The sequence below is a fragment of the Apiospora phragmitis genome (genome assembly GCF_038363925.1).
Source record: "Apiospora phragmitis strain CBS 135458 chromosome Unknown utg000004l:1.0-3135199.0:1.0-3139288.0, whole genome shotgun sequence".
NCBI lineage: Eukaryota > Fungi > Ascomycota > Sordariomycetes > Amphisphaeriales > Apiosporaceae > Apiospora > Apiospora phragmitis.
Window position 1 is genome coordinate 799,095 of NW_027117402.1, and position 14,726 is coordinate 813,820.

General features: G+C 54.1%; 7 protein-coding genes across 7 annotated transcripts; 3 read left to right on the forward strand and 4 right to left on the reverse strand.

The window, feature by feature from the left end:
* Window positions 1–1,043: 1,043 nt before the first annotated feature.
* PG994_003395 (uncharacterized protein) lies at window positions 1,044–1,800 on the reverse strand (the record flags this gene model as incomplete). Its single annotated transcript, XM_066854804.1, has 3 exons — window positions 1,044–1,285; window positions 1,342–1,651; window positions 1,705–1,800. The coding sequence occupies 3 exons, from the start codon at window positions 1,798–1,800 to the stop codon at window positions 1,044–1,046; spliced, it is 648 nt and encodes a 215-aa protein (XP_066719082.1).
* Window positions 1,748–3,884, forward strand: PG994_003396 (uncharacterized protein; the record flags this gene model as incomplete). The annotated part of the gene is given in 7 exon segments (XM_066854805.1): window positions 1,748–1,985; window positions 2,049–2,713; window positions 2,788–2,901; window positions 2,978–3,169; window positions 3,229–3,491; window positions 3,503–3,620; window positions 3,705–3,884. 7 exon segments carry the CDS (start codon window positions 1,748–1,750, stop codon window positions 3,882–3,884), a joined length of 1,770 nt encoding a protein of 589 aa, XP_066719083.1.
* A 930-nt stretch (window positions 3,885–4,814) lies between these two features.
* Window positions 4,815–5,779, reverse strand: PG994_003397 (uncharacterized protein; the record flags this gene model as incomplete). The annotated part of the gene is made up of 4 exons (XM_066854806.1): window positions 4,815–4,922; window positions 5,049–5,225; window positions 5,393–5,475; window positions 5,728–5,779. 4 exons carry the CDS (start codon window positions 5,777–5,779, stop codon window positions 4,815–4,817), a joined length of 420 nt encoding a protein of 139 aa, XP_066719084.1.
* Window positions 5,780–6,938: 1,159 nt separating this feature from the next.
* On the reverse strand, window positions 6,939–8,932 carry PG994_003398 (uncharacterized protein; the record flags this gene model as incomplete). The annotated part of the gene is made up of 2 exons (XM_066854807.1): window positions 6,939–7,271; window positions 7,340–8,932. 2 exons carry the CDS (start codon window positions 8,930–8,932, stop codon window positions 6,939–6,941), a joined length of 1,926 nt encoding a protein of 641 aa, XP_066719085.1.
* Window positions 8,933–10,016: 1,084 nt separating this feature from the next.
* Window positions 10,017–11,003, forward strand: PG994_003399 (uncharacterized protein; the record flags this gene model as incomplete). The annotated part of the gene is made up of 1 exon (XM_066854808.1): window positions 10,017–11,003. One exon carries the CDS (start codon window positions 10,017–10,019, stop codon window positions 11,001–11,003), a length of 987 nt encoding a protein of 328 aa, XP_066719086.1.
* Window positions 11,004–11,554: 551 nt separating this feature from the next.
* PG994_003400 (uncharacterized protein) lies at window positions 11,555–12,763 on the reverse strand (the record flags this gene model as incomplete). The annotated part of the gene is made up of 3 exons (XM_066854809.1): window positions 11,555–12,429; window positions 12,497–12,707; window positions 12,758–12,763. 3 exons carry the CDS (start codon window positions 12,761–12,763, stop codon window positions 11,555–11,557), a joined length of 1,092 nt encoding a protein of 363 aa, XP_066719087.1.
* Window positions 12,764–13,290: 527 nt separating this feature from the next.
* Window positions 13,291–14,644, forward strand: PG994_003401 (NADH-ubiquinone oxidoreductase 40 kDa subunit; the record flags this gene model as incomplete). The annotated part of the gene is given in 6 exon segments (XM_066854810.1): window positions 13,291–13,418; window positions 13,483–13,496; window positions 13,553–13,615; window positions 13,672–14,015; window positions 14,027–14,158; window positions 14,210–14,644. 6 exon segments carry the CDS (start codon window positions 13,291–13,293, stop codon window positions 14,642–14,644), a joined length of 1,116 nt encoding a protein of 371 aa, XP_066719088.1.
* Window positions 14,645–14,726: the final 82 nt, after the last annotated feature.

Genomic DNA, 14,726 nt, shown 5'->3' on the forward strand with positions numbered 1-14,726 from the left:
GTACAACAGAAGTATGGAGCGCTAAGGTCCCGTTGGTACATGAGGCCCAGGGTTGATGCGAGTGGAATTTATCCCCAATGCAGTTGAGGCTTGCACTGAGCTCCTTCACCTGAAAGCTATTTCATGCCCGATGCAATTTGAAGGAAGGGGCGGACTGGAGCTCTGCCAACTTGACTCGACATCTTGATCAGATATTCGGGTGAAGAACATAGGGCAAACGGAACTCGGCACACCCTATCTGCACATCAGCTGTATTTGCATCTGTTGGTGGTTGTCCGCGTCACATATCCGTATTTCGTGGACAATCGAATATTCTGGGTTCATCTACATCAATATCTGAAGGTAATCTGACAAAGATGTACCAGCCACTCCCCTTGCCTTGAGCGGCAGTCAGCAGTCAGCAGTCAGCAGTCGGGAAACAACCGGAGAAACATGCCGTCAAAGTATTAGATCAGAAACACTGTTACACGAGTTACCCAGCCTCGGACGAGCGTCCCTGCCACTCTGCCCAGCGGCTCCGTGTGGATATGTCGGAATTACCAATACTCCTTGGTGCGCTTACCTTACCGACGGACTTAATGGACTGCATACTTACTCCGTAGTTGTACGTCAGCTCGAGGTGAGATTCCCTCCCTTGGCGATGCAGTTCCCTCGCATCTATTATTATACCACACCAAATGGAAAAACCGGTGTGACTGGGTACCTACTCACACATCTTGTGCTTTTCGCCATGGAGAAGTTGATGTTTGCGAGAGCGAGCTGTCGGATGGTCGGGCTGCAAAACTGGAAGGCTTACCCGGACACCAAGTGGAGTGCGTGACTGGCACCCAACAATTCTCCACTGCCTCATCCAAGTGATCCGTCCAAAATTTGTCCCGTCCACCCCCCAAACCACCAGACCGCATCCAGATTCCAATCCACCTAACATCCACCACATACCGCCTGTTTTCCTTTCTGCGTCAAAACCGACATAGCGAAAGAAAGAAAAAAACAATAGTAGATTTCGGAAGCCTTGGATCTACAGCTAGTGACGACACGCTTATTCAAGAGTATCGATACAAGTTATGTACAGCACAGCATAGCACAGCGGGACAAGTGCCAATCATAACATTCATACCCCCATTAAATCGAACATGATCGAACGAACGGGCGCGGAAGCGATCGCCCTTTGCCCAAAGGCCGAGCTGGTCTGGTCGGTGGTCTGACTTGTGCGCCGAGATCGAATTGTCGTGCGGCGCGCCCTTCCATTCCCACCTCGCTGGCGCTTCCCCAAACTCACATAATACTGGTACTTTGGAGAGAGTGGGCATTTGTAATATGACTTGTCCACCCTGGAAGTACCTGCATACTTCTGTCGCCTATTCATTCCCCCATAAAAGCCTTGTACCCTCCCTTCCTGCTGCTTGGCTTCTGGGCGTGCACTCTTGGTGTTGATCCCAAGACTTAAAAAGTAATCCCAAGGAAGCCGCTTCCTAGTAGAAGAAGGCCTGGTCCCCTCGTCGTCAGAGTCGTAAACTTCGTTGGCGCTCTTATCTTTTCCTTGCTTGTCCTCGTTGACAGCTGCATCTTGATATCTTGGAGCTTGGATGACCCTGGTGGTAACTAAGTCGGCAATATTACCAGTCGCGCGGTGATATACTACATCCCTAATCTGCAGGATCTTCAAGTATATCTATTGTACATACCTCGCGACCGCCACCTCACCACCGCCCTGTCGCCCTGGCGTAGCAAGCCTCCCACATCCACGATGGCAAGGTCAACAACAACAACGGCGCTGTCGCTGCTCGCAGCTGCCACCATACTAGGTGCTCTTCCCGCTGTGCTGGCGCATGGCGACGGCGAGGGGATGGAAATGGATGCGCCCCAGGAAGACCAGAAGCTGGATTCCTACCCACCGACGTACTTCTCGCACCCTGAACACCGGGGTGTCATGTATGCGCATGTCGTCCTGATGGTGCTTGGCTGGGTATTTGTGTTGCCAATAGGTAGGCAGCCACCTCGCAAGCCCCTGCGATCGCATGAGCTATACTAACACGAGCCTCTCCCAGCTGTCATGTTCTCGATCGCGAAGTCCCGATATACACTTTTAATCCAGTTTGTCTTCCTCGTAACGAATGCCCTCGCTGTTGTACTCGGTATCAGCTACAACGCCGGCACGCCCGACCTGTACCCTAACAATGCGCACCACAAGATTGGCTGGGTCGCAACATGGATGGTTTGCGCTCAGGTGCTTATCAGTCTGGTCGGACGGGTGGCGGGAGTCATGAGCCGCCAGGCTTCCCCGCCGAAAGACAACAACAAGGAGGAACGACAAGCCTTCATCCCGGTATCGACCCAAAACATGGAGGAACACCTGCGCGGAAACGGCACGCTGTACCACCACCACAAGTACAGCTACTCGAACGATAGCGGACAAGGCACGGAGCCCGGCACCGAATCCCTGCGCAGCGACTCGCTCTCGTCCGGGCAGGAGTCGCCTGCCGAGGCGAACCACCGGGGCATGGAGTACGAGGAGGAAGACCTCGAATTCAAGGATGTTGAGATGAAGTCGCCTTCTCCCAAGACCAACTCGTTGGTTGGCAAGATCGCTGGCAAGATCTCGTCTCGCGCCTGGAAATTCCTGTTGTTGGGATACAATATCATTGACAGGACCATTCTGATTCTTGGGTACATCGCACTGACGACGGGCATTGTTACGTGGGCGCGTTTCTTTGTAAGTTGTCGCATCGTGTATCGCATGGCGATTTGCATCACTATTGCATCATGAGACTAACAAGGTGGTAATAGGAGGGACACGAAGTCTTTGGCGGCTTAGCCCATTGGATCAAAGGTGGCGTGTTCTTCTGGTTGGGTCTTTTCTATTTAGGTAGATGGGCTGGCAGCTTCGGAGAGCTCGGCTGGGTAAGTAGCATCTCGGAGCCGCTCCGTCGAATAAGACCAATGAGACCTTGCAGCTAACCAACCCCTGATTGCTCAGGCCTGGAACGTTCGACCCAAGCAAAGCACCCAAAAATGGAGGCCATCCGCAGAATTCGTCGAAGGAGGTCTCATCTTCTTCTACGGAGCAACCAACATCTTTCTGGAGCATCTTGGCAATGCGGACCAGCCGTTCAGCGCCCAGGATCTTGAGCATGTCTCCATCACCGTGTTGTTCATCGGCGGAGGTCTGGTAAGTTTATAAGCCTCGGCACCCAGGCGATGAAATTGTATGCTAACGCTTAGGTGTAGTTGGCTATGCTTGTCGAGTCCACTCGCATTCGCGAGCTTTTGAACATGACAGTGACCGATGCCGCCGATGCGCATCCAGATCACACGCACAGCGAGGAGGAGCGCGATGCCCTGCAAGCCCCTAAGCAGTACGAGTTCTCGATCAACCCGATCCCGGCCCTGGTCATCATGTTGACTGGAATCATGATGAGCTCGCACACGCAGCAGTCCCAGCTCTCCAGCATGGTGCACAAGCAGTGGGGCAACCTGCTGTCGGCTGCGGCGTTCGCACGAGCCTTCACCTACGTGCTGCTGTACCTCAAGCCCCCGAAGTCCATTATGCCTTCCCGTCCCCGACTGAGCTGTTGACGTCGTTTGGTCTGATTGCTGGCGGTGTCATCTTCTGCGCAAGTGTAAGTGTATTTACCCTCGGAGAACGACCTGTTTGAAACCCCAACTCCGCCCGCACACACGACTAACGCTTTTCCGAACAACAGAGCAGCGATACCGTTGCGGGCATGGTCCACTATGACCTTGACGAAATGTTTGTATACACCGTGACGATGGGGTGCGTCGGTATGCTCATGGCGTGGGAGATTTTGGTGTTGGCGCTCAAAGGCTGGGCTGTCCGCAAGGAGAAGGGGCTATCGAAGAGTGCGTGGATCGCACAAGTCTAAAACGAAGAAGCGGAAGAGAAAAAAAACATGAAAGAAAAAAAGAAAAATCCACCCCCCTCGAAAGAAGAAGAAGCACATACACGAAACGACTAGAATGCGTTGAATTACATGCATGTATGGGCATTGCGGAAGGTGTCCACCAGATGCTTTCGTCTGATGGTACCTAATCTATATCTTTCGGGCATTTGCATATTATACCCTCTCCCCTTATTCATCCCTCCACCCTCTGTTCGCTGTCGCATCGGATCAACCCATCATGATGTGGATGGCGGCGACTTCATCTTCTATGGGGAGCTTTTGCTTTCTGAACTTTCATTACGACAACGTCTTTGATACCCCCGAACGCGAGAGAGGAGTATGCATAGAAGAAGATTAAGGGGATTGTTTTGTTTTGGTTTCAACTGGGCTTTTGGATTCGGGTAGTCGGAACGCGGGAGCTACGGGGGAAAGGAGAACGCGGCGAAGGTGATGTTGGGAGGAAACCTGAGCTGGGCAGCTGGCGGTGGCACTGCACTACCATCAACCAGTATGCCTTAAGCCAGTACACTAGGTACTTAACTAATATGATTACGAGTAAATTATGAAAACACCAGCAAAGGGATAGAAATGTGAATGTTCATGATACCTGAATACTCAGGTACTATCTGAACTGGAACTGTGAAACCTCTATCAGGTACACCCTCGCACTCCTTGATAGTACGCCTAGGGGGTATCGTTTATTACTCGACATCACCTAATAAACAACTGATACGAAAATGTTCGCCAGTCCTTATTTGAACGACACCGGAGGAGCCCTCGAACCGGGTGAAGGGGAAGTGATCTCTTGTTGTTGCATTGAATTGACTATGTAAGCGTTGTCACATGAAAAGAGGCATGAGCCAGTCTGTTTGCTTTCTTATTAAGGGGGTTCCTAGCAAGAAATCAAGTCCTTTACATCTTCGCCTTGACCTCCTCGCAGTACTTCTTCAGCTCGTCCATGTCGGCTTGCTTGGTGGGCCAGCCGATACCCAGACCTTCCGCCTCATTGGGCTTGGGGATCTTTTATTATTCCAAGTTAGTCATCAGTCTTCCCAGCAACTTTCCTTATCGTTGATGTTGTGTGTCATCAAGGCAGTAGAAAGGGAGGGGAAGAGAAAGAGAGACAGAGAGAGAAAGGGGACATACCATGTGAAAGTGGACGTGATCGACGACCTGGTGCGCAATGCGGCCGTTGTTCTGCAGCACATTGTAGTTGGTCGAGCCTGTGGCCGTGGCCAGCTTCTTGACGACGACGAGGATCTCGCTTAGGTGCTCGTCGGGGATGTCCTGGAGGGACTTGCCATGGTACTTGGGGATGACGAGCTGCGGTTTTGGTGTCAGATGGTTGGTCCAAAGCTTGGTTGGTTTCGCCTGGGGCGGGATGGGAAACAGGGGCCAGATCGACGAGCAGTGATTGCGTGACGGGCCCAAGGAAATAGGGTGCCAGTAATAGGGAAGTTGAGATGATTGGAGGGGGTGGGGAAGCTTACACAATGTCCCTTACTCAGAGGGCCGATGTCGAGGAAGGCGTAGGTCTTGTCGCTGTCGAACAGCTTAAACGAGGGGATGTCTCCTGTCGAACGCCAGCAGTGTGAGTCAACCCATTTCCGCATGTACTCAATACGGGAGAAAACAGACGAGACGTGAGCGAGACATCTCTAGGACATATATCCAGTCCGACCAAAGTGGCATGGGGCGAATGGGAATGAGAGGACCTTGATGACTCCCCCTCGTTGTAGCGGCTACTACCCGCGTCGGGGAGACCAGCCGATCCCTCTTGATGAATCGTCCCGCATTAGCTCCCGCGAGATTGAAAGCCACATACCCTTGATGATCTTGCAGAAGATGCAGTCAGAGTCGCTGTGAGTGGCGGCCATTTTGTTGACAGATGACGAGAATCCACGAACGCAAGGAGATGAAATTATTCTGTTGACCATGCATTAGTATCAACGTCAACGTTGGAGAGTGAGTAGCTCCGATGCAAGTTGCCCCGTTAACTGGTCCTCGCCTCTCTATGAGCTTGAATATACGCACCTCGTCTTGCAAAGGGTTGGACTTCTTCTTAGAGGAGTAGCAGCACTTCTCAGAATGAAGCGGGATGCTAATAAAGAAGGCCGCGGGAAGGACATGGAACTATTTCGGAGTGGGTATGGGGCGAATAAAATGTCACGAGCACCGGTCGAAGTATTCATGACCAGCAACAGCAGCAGCTATGGAGGGGTACGCTCGGAAGCCACGAGTGAGGTGAGTGAGGGGCACATGGGGAGAGCTCTCGGGAGCTTGGGGAGCTTGGACCACCTCGGCCTTAACAGGGGTTTCGGTTATGGCAAAGGACGATGTTTCTACATGATGCTGTTTATTTTGAGGGGATGTAGATATGTATTTCACACCGAATGGTGTGCACATGATGATATAAGCACCAAGTCCAACAGGAGCTCGTCCATTCGAGCTTTCCTCCTCCGACGCCTTGAGTGGCTTTGCGCATTACGTCACATCTTTTCCCATGATAGTCTCAACACCAATGGCAGATTGTAACTCGGCTCTATCATGATTCCAACATACCCGTGCTCTTCAAAGTTTTAAGACCACCTCTATTCCCTTACCACCATAGCATCCGCACCTCCAGTATGCCGGCATTCCTCTGTCAGTAAGGTATCGGTCAGAGAGCAGTCTCGAAATCACAGCTTGTAGCGAAATGGGTCCACAGCATCTCCAGAAGCATCATCACTTGTCATGTTTCTATAACTCAATGTAGAATGTTCATGTATTGTACAGGGGTATCAGCGCACACAAGCAAAGCAGCAGTAACAGCAGTTCCTACGCCCAAGCCATGCCCAAAACCTTTTTGCTCCTGAAAATGCATCATCCATCGTGTCTAAAACAAATGCTCACACTGCCAGAAAGCAGCAGCAGCTCAGAACCAAACATCAGCCAGGGAGAACTGGGAAATCCCTAAGTAGACAGGCCAAACACGCCAGAGCCACAACCAGCAAGAATCTAATGTACACAATTCATCAAAGGGCCTCAGTCACCCCTTCATGTCGACATATCCGCCACACTCATCTCCTGCATCGTCTCCGTGATCTGTGCAACGATCATCGCCTCCTCCTCGGTAGGAGAAGGAGCAGCCGTAGCCGCAGCCCCACCAGAAGACGCCTTCGCCGCCGCCTGGTGCGCCTTCCAGCGGCTCGATACGATGGCCATCATCTCGCCAAACGGCATGCCCTTGTTCTCCGCCTTGAGCGCCTTCATCTGCTGGCCCGTAAACTCCTGGTACGCCGAGACCTTTTTCTCCTTCTTCTCCCCCGCTCCTTTCGCGGCCTCTCCTCCCTTGGCAGCGGCACTTCCTCGCGGCACCGGTTTCACCTGCTGCAGCACCCCTTACAGCGGCCGCAGCGGTGCTTGGCCGGGTCGACGCTCTTGGAGTGCCGGTGGACCTCGGTGAGGCACTCGACGCAGCGCCAGATGTACTTGTACTCGATCTCGTAGTTGTGCTTGGTCGTGACGACGATGCTGCGGTCGCCGAACGCGCGCGAGCACCGCGCGCCCCAGCGCTTGAACTCGGCCCCGTGCGCCGCCTTGGGCTTGCCGTCCAGCATGAAGGTCGCCAGATGACAAAACTCGTGCGCCACCGTGTTGAGCAGGTCGGGCTCGTTCAGCAGCACCTTGGTCGCGAGCTCGATGTGCGCCGTGTGGATCTTCTGCTTGCCGCCCGAGGCCATGGACCCGTCGGGCTGCTCTGTCATCGTCGTGGTCTCCTTGCACTTCCAGTGGGCGCGGCCGGCCGTCGACTGCAGCGTCGTCGACCATTTGATCGTGATGCCGCCCGTCGCGGCCGTGAGCTTGGACAGCTGGCCATCCGTCACCTTCTCGTCCAGCTCGGCCAGGAAGCGCTCGGCGACCGACTCCTTGATGACGTTGAAGGCCTTCTTGGCGTCCCGCTTCTCCGGGCTGGTGCCGTACTTCAGCTTGAGGGCGGCCTTGGTGTTGACGTCGCCGCCGTCCATGGCGAGTTTCCGAGGGCTTGGCTGCTTCTGGGGTGAATGGTCATCGATCCACTTGTTCTGGACTTCGGGGTCCCAGAATTCACTGTGCTCGGGTTTCCAAGGGGACGTGGGGATTTGATGACCTTTTGTTGGCGAGGGCAGTAACACCTTCCTGGGCGTGACCGGGTCAAGCTTGGGCTTCTTGTCTTCGTCGTCGTTCTCTTCTGCGAAGATCTTGAGTTTCTTGAATGCATCGTCCAGGTCATCTGCGGAAGGCTTCTTATCGGCGCGACCATTTGTCTTGCGCGGTGGTGTGTGGGGTGCACTTCCTGACTCCGACGGGCTATCGGCCGGGGAGCTACGAGAAGCAGCACCTTTTCTTCTTAGGGTTTCCAGGATCTTCTTCTCCGGTGATGCTCTCTTCGACTTTGACGGGCTTTGGATCCGCGCTGCAGGTTCTGATTGAAGCTCAAACTCTGATGCTGAGGAGGACTCGGAACAGTCTGTGTCGAGGGACAAGGCCGTCACAAAATCAGATTCCTCGCCATCATCGGCAGCCTTTTCGTCTTTGGTGACGCTTGATGTCTCAGTGGACTCTTCCTCTTCTGCGATACTAGCAGAACCCTCCTCTTCGGAGCTCTCGTCAAAGACCGTCACAGGCCGCTTCCGCTCGCGCAGCTTGCTGTTGTTGCCACTGACTTTGCGCGGCGACCGTTTTCTCCGGATGATCGTGTCATCGCTATCCGACAGAGAAAGATCCAGGTCTAGGTTCGTCGCTTCGAACGACACTGCAGTCGTCTCGTGCGAGCTCAACGCCAGATTGCTGGCTTTTAGGCGAAGAATCCTCGGATTCGAGACCAGCCTCTCCTTCTTCTCCTTCCTGAGCGGCTCAATGTCGCCCAATTTCTGGAACAGGGACTGGTCGATGGCCTGCGAGTTACCCAACTTTCTCCGGCGGAGAGGCGTGGGCTTGGCCATGGAGCCCGGAGTCGAGGCCTCTAAGTCAACATGCCTTCTGGACTTGAGTGTCCGCGGCGGCTGCATTGGTGCATTCTTTGTCCGCTGCACTAGAAGTGGTTGCCTTTTTGGTTGGCGACATGGTTTTTGAGGGGCTGCGTTTAGACGACAAGAAATCCAGAGAAGGAAAACTCTCGTCGTCGCTGCTGAATTGGTGCGATGCTGTCCTCGACATATTGGCGATGTGTTTGTCTGTATATGATGTGGTGATGTCTTATACAAAAACTTGGGTATGTGGTGTCTTAATAGAGGGCCGATATTAATATGGCAAACGGGTGTAAGTAGATGGAGGTTAAGGTACCGTTCCAATTTCGGGAGTTTTGGGAGTCGGTCAGGGCAAAGTTTGGGCCCTAGGTTGGCTCAGCAACGGCCTAGTGAGACGGGACAGCCTGCGGGACAGTGGGGCAGCTGCACTTGGCGGACCATTCGGCTGGGAACCCGAGCTGCTTCATTGAAACCCAACAACATGTTCACATCACAGCCTATAAATTTCTACCTTCTGTGGGCACAAAAACAACTAGTTGATGGCTAACCGAGACTCTACGTGGCGATTGTTCGAGTCACCTATATGATATGGTGCCCTGGGTGCCTATAGCTCTGCGATACATGTAGCATTAGTTGCCTGATGGTGAGGCACGTTTTTTTCTGAAGGCATACGCCCCAGGGAAGCCCCCTCTGCTCTTTCTGGCCAGCATGCGAAGACATAATTCCAGGGAGTAAGTGATACCAGTATCAGAGCACCACGTTTCTGTCAATTAGTCTTCGAATTTGGAATTATTTGGCTTGTTGAAGGTTGATCTTTTGAGCTGTCGGGTGTAGTGCCTTCGCTCGGAGATAATACCGATGCCCCGCGCCATGATACAAGCTTACATGCTTATTCCATGCCTCATCCTTCAACCTCCTTCATCTATAAGTCAAACTCCTCATAGATGCAAAAGAGAAATTTGAGGAGGTAGTTCCGATAGCCAACCAGAATTTTAAGCAAATGCAATATATGGCGGATGCAGTGCTCCAGTGCTGAGTCTGACCAAAGCCAGACTGCTGTTTACATGTGTGATCTTTAAAAGGGTGTTGCTGGCCTTGTGCACTTTATTGTCCTCGAAACATCAGTATGGACGAAGCACCGGAGATCTCTGGCCTAAGGTCGATGACTCTGTCCACCAAGCCGGACTGCCCCATCAAGTATACATTCACGGCACTGGGCACATCCGACAAGCCATCCAAAGCGATACTCATCGTCTTTGTCAACGGTCTCGGCCTACCTCAGGCCTCCTGGCAGCCGACTCTACAATTGCTCCAAACAGACTTGGCGACGTCGCCATCGCCGCTTCTATCATCTGCCGGCAGCAGCAGCTATGCCGTCACGGCAGCTACCTACGACCGCTACGGCCAAGGCCTGTCACAGCCACTACACGGCGCCAAACCTGCGCCCCACGACATGCTAGACGCCGTCGAAGACCTCTCCGCCGTCATCGACGGCCTCAAGTTTCTCCATCACTTGCCCGATAATAAAACCACCACCACCACGCAGCTCTTCCTCGTAGCCCACAGCCTCGGCGTACCCCTATCGCGCCTCTTCGCCGAGCGCCACCCCGGCGCCGTTGCGGCCCTGCTGGCCCTCGACTCCAACATGGCCAGCAACGACTTCGTCTCGCTGTTCCCGGACCCGGACTGCGACCCCGCGTTCGGCCCGCAGCGGGACCTGCCCGCCGACACCACGCTCGAGCAGCTCCGGTCCGCGCGGGCGTTCGCGCGGGCCATGTTCCACCCCGCGGCGCCCAACGCCGAGAACCTGGACCGCCGCACGCTGCCGGCGCTGCTGCCGCGGAGCGACACGCCCATTCTCATCGGCGGCGGCGGCGACGGGAAGCTTTTCCTCCGGGTCGCGGGGCATGACCCCGAGACCTTCGCCGACGAGTCGTTGAAGGTGTGGCCCAGGGGCTTGACGGAGCGGTACGTGCAGCCGGCGTGGGATGAGTACAACGAGGGGCTGCTGTCCATCGTGGGTGAGGACCCGAATTGCAAGGGGGGAGGGGGTGGTGATCGCGCCGCATTGTGGGCACTTTATCCAGAAGAACAATCCGCGCTTTGTGGCTGACGAGGTTGTTGCGATGTTGAAGACGTTAGTTATCTAGGTTAACGGTGGGTCATGATACGAGCTTCGTGGAAGGATCCCTTACAACCCCCCCTGAGAGTACTATATGGGTAAACACAAAATATACCGAGGGAGTATTCGCCTTACATACCTGAGAAAACCAGGGGTAACAGGAAGCGACAGATCAAAGCCGCACGTTACGGGCTTGTTGGTGTGCTGCTGCTGCTGCTTCAAGTTTGAGATTCAGACGTTTTGAATGTAAGAAAGTGACTTGGGAGGATGTTAAACCACAAGGCGAGGAGGCATGATGATGACCACCTATTCGATCCTGTATGTTTATAGGACAATTCAGTAAGCAGCTGAAGCAGCAGGATCATGATTTTTTTGCTTTCATATCTCGTGGCCTGGTCACCTCATGAGACATGCCGTCTAAGGTATCTATCTTACAGAAAGGCATGTCGCCCAGACTCCCTTTTCACTAAACCCCTGGACTTAGCTCATCACCATCTTCTGGAATAGACTTCCTGTTCGCCAGATCGAAGTTGAAAGTGCAATCAAGGTGCCCAGATGTCCTGACCGGTAGCCTCGATCCAGTTGCCCAGCTTGTTCACGTTCTCGCCCCACTCGCCCAGGCGCTGACTCATGCTCGCGATCTGGCCCATGTCCAGCACGCGCGGCTGGACCCAGGTGAAGTTGACCAGCTCATCGACCTCGTCGATGGTGCCCTTGACGAGCCCCAGGCTGAGCGCCTTCATGACCAGGTGCTCGATCTCGTTGTGCTTCACCTTGGTGTCGGCCTCGATGGCCTCGAAGCTCATGGCGCGCTGGTGGGGCGGCCGCCGGAAGACCGCCTCGGTCAGCGCCGCCAGGTATATCTTCTGCTGGATCTCGACCTGGTGGTCCGACAGCATGTCGTTGGACTTGACATGGTTCGAGAGCTTCTCGTAGGCCGCGAGGTCGCCCCGGTTGAACGCGAGGAGCAGGTCGTGCAGCCACGAGAGGTCGCCCGTGAGCGCGCCCAGGATGGGGTGTTGTAACAGCTCGCCGAAGTTGTAGATGGAGTCCGAGATCAGGGCGGCGATGCCCAGGTCGTAGGCGCGGGCCTTGCGCTCTTTATCGGATAGGGTGGTGAGGTCGATGCAGGCTAGATAGAGCAGGGCATTGCGGTAGTAGCTGGCGAAGTCTTCCTCGGCCTGGTAGTATGTGGCGTTTGTGCGGTAGAATGCGGCGTGGACCTTGGTCTCTACACTGTCGAAGTGCTCCAGAATCTTCTCGGCCTTGTCGAGATCTTTCCGCGCACCCTCGTTGTCTTCCAGGTTGAGCTTGGTGAGGGCGCCGGCAACGGTGGCGTAGACGTGGGCGTCCTGGGAATCTTCTGAGTCAACCTTCTCGGCAAGGTCTTGGAGGAAAGATAGCCGCTCTTGCGTGTCTGTTGCAAAGAGTCATTGTCAGTAAATGGAAACAAACACCCTGGCTGACGCATGTGATATACATACCTCGACATTGTGTGGCCGCCTTAAGACCCAAGTCGACAAGCTTGAGCTGGTTGATCTTATCCGCAAACTTCAGAATGAACACCTTGTAGAACGGCAGGCGCTGCTTTGCGCTCCCCGGGTGGTTGAAGAACTCAATCAGAGCATCAGTTAGTTGATGCCATAGTTTCCGCTCCCAGCAGTCCTCGAACTGGATGATGAGGCCCTGAAGCTCCTCGGGAGCTTCGTCCGCTGCTCGGCCAGGAAGTCGGCGATGGTGTCGACGTTCATGGTTGGTGCAGGATGTGGTGGAAGCTGATTCGAGGAATGGTAGGTGGTTTATCGGAAATGGGATGACAAATAGTCGAGCTGGGGTGGTTCGCTGTTTGAATGTGGAAAGTTGGATCGGAACAGCAGCTTCAAACCTCCACCACTATGATGATGTCCGGGCCAGCCAGCAGCAACGCGGCTGCTTGGTAGCCTTAGATCGATGGGGCCTTAGCAGTGGGGGTTGGTGCGTAAGCCACAGATGAAGCTCGGTACAAGCTTGAGCCACAGAGGGATTGTACAAGTGGATGTGGCTTGAAGAGGCTCTGCACAATGACTTTAATGTGGACGGTGATTGGCGGGCCGGCAAGGCGGGAGAGCGAAGCAGCTTGGGGCGGCAGCTTGAATCAATTGAATGTTGAGCTCCAATCCCAATTGACGACTGGCCTCCAAGCAAGAACCGCCAGCAACGCTCCGAACACTTCACGACCAATTCAATTGGGAATTGGAGAGGCCATTTTTCGTTCTTGCTTCTATCGACAGCCGCAAGAATGGCCTCTTTTGCGACCGCCGCGCGGTCAACCCAGAGGCTCGTACTCAATGTCGCCCAGCGAAGAGCCATTTCCGATGTTGCCATCACTCGCACCGGCAAGCCGATCCTGCGGACTCAGGGCGGACGGTGCGTTAACTATTCTGCTATACATGGTTCTTGGACGAAAAGCTGCTGACTTTGTGTTGCATAGACATTCCCTCGGAGGTGCGTATCGATTGAGCCCGGCCGAATACAACCACCCTCTGACGTATGCTTTCTAGGACACACCGTGACAGTCTTCGGCGCAACCGGTCAATTGGGTAGATATATCGTCAACCGGTTAGGTACGGACACTCGCGGTCAATCTAGAAGTCCATGTGGCTAATTGGGGCGCATACAGCACGCCAAGGATGCCAGGTCGTCATCCCCTACCGCGAGGAGATGGCCAAGCGTCATCTCAAGGTTACTGGTGATCTGGGACGTGTGCACTTTCTCGAATACGATTTGCGCAACACCGACTCGATCGAGGCCAGTGTCAGGCATTCCGATATCGTCTACAACCTGATCGGCCGGAACTACCCGACCAAGAACTTCAGCCTGGAGGACGTTCACGTTGAGGGAACCGAGCGCATCTGCGAGGCCGTCGCCAAGTACGATGTCGACCGCTATGTCCACGTCTCCTCCTACAACGCCGATCCCAACTCGTCTGCGGAGTTCTTCCGCACCAAGGGTCTCGGAGAGCAGGTTGCCCGAAGCATCTTCCCGAGACGACTATTGTCCGTCCCGCGCCCGTCTTCGGCTTCGAGGACAACCTTCTGATCAAGCTCGCAAACCCTTCTGTTCAATTCACCTCCAACAACATGCAAGAGCGATTCAGGCCAGTACACGTATGTGGGACCGGGAACCCCTGGGGTATGGACGATGCTAACTGGAAATAGTCGATTGATGTTGGGAAGGCCCTGGAGCAGATGCTGTACGACGATAGCACCGCTGGACAGACGTACGAGCTGTTTGGCCCTCGGGAGTATTCTACCGCTGAAATTGCCGAGATGGTGGACCGCGAAATCTTCAAGAAGCGAACACACATCAACGTGCCCAAGGCTGTCTTGAAGCCCGTCGCTGCCATCCTCAATAAGGTTCTCTGGTGGCCCATGCTTTCCGCCGAGGATATTGACCGAGAGTTCATTGACCAGGAGGTTGATGAACACGCAAAGACATTCAAGGACCTCAACATCGAACCCAGCGACATCAGCAATTTCACATACCACTACCTGCAGGGATTCCGAAGCTCGTCTTTCTACGATCTGCCGCCGGCAACAGAGAAGGAGAAGCGGGAAGACAGGAAGTATATCCACGTCACTGACGAGTTGTAGAGATAGTCTTGCTCTGGTGGTAGAAGAAAGAGACCTGCCTGTACATATAAAATTACTACTACCTGAACTAGATCAAACAAGT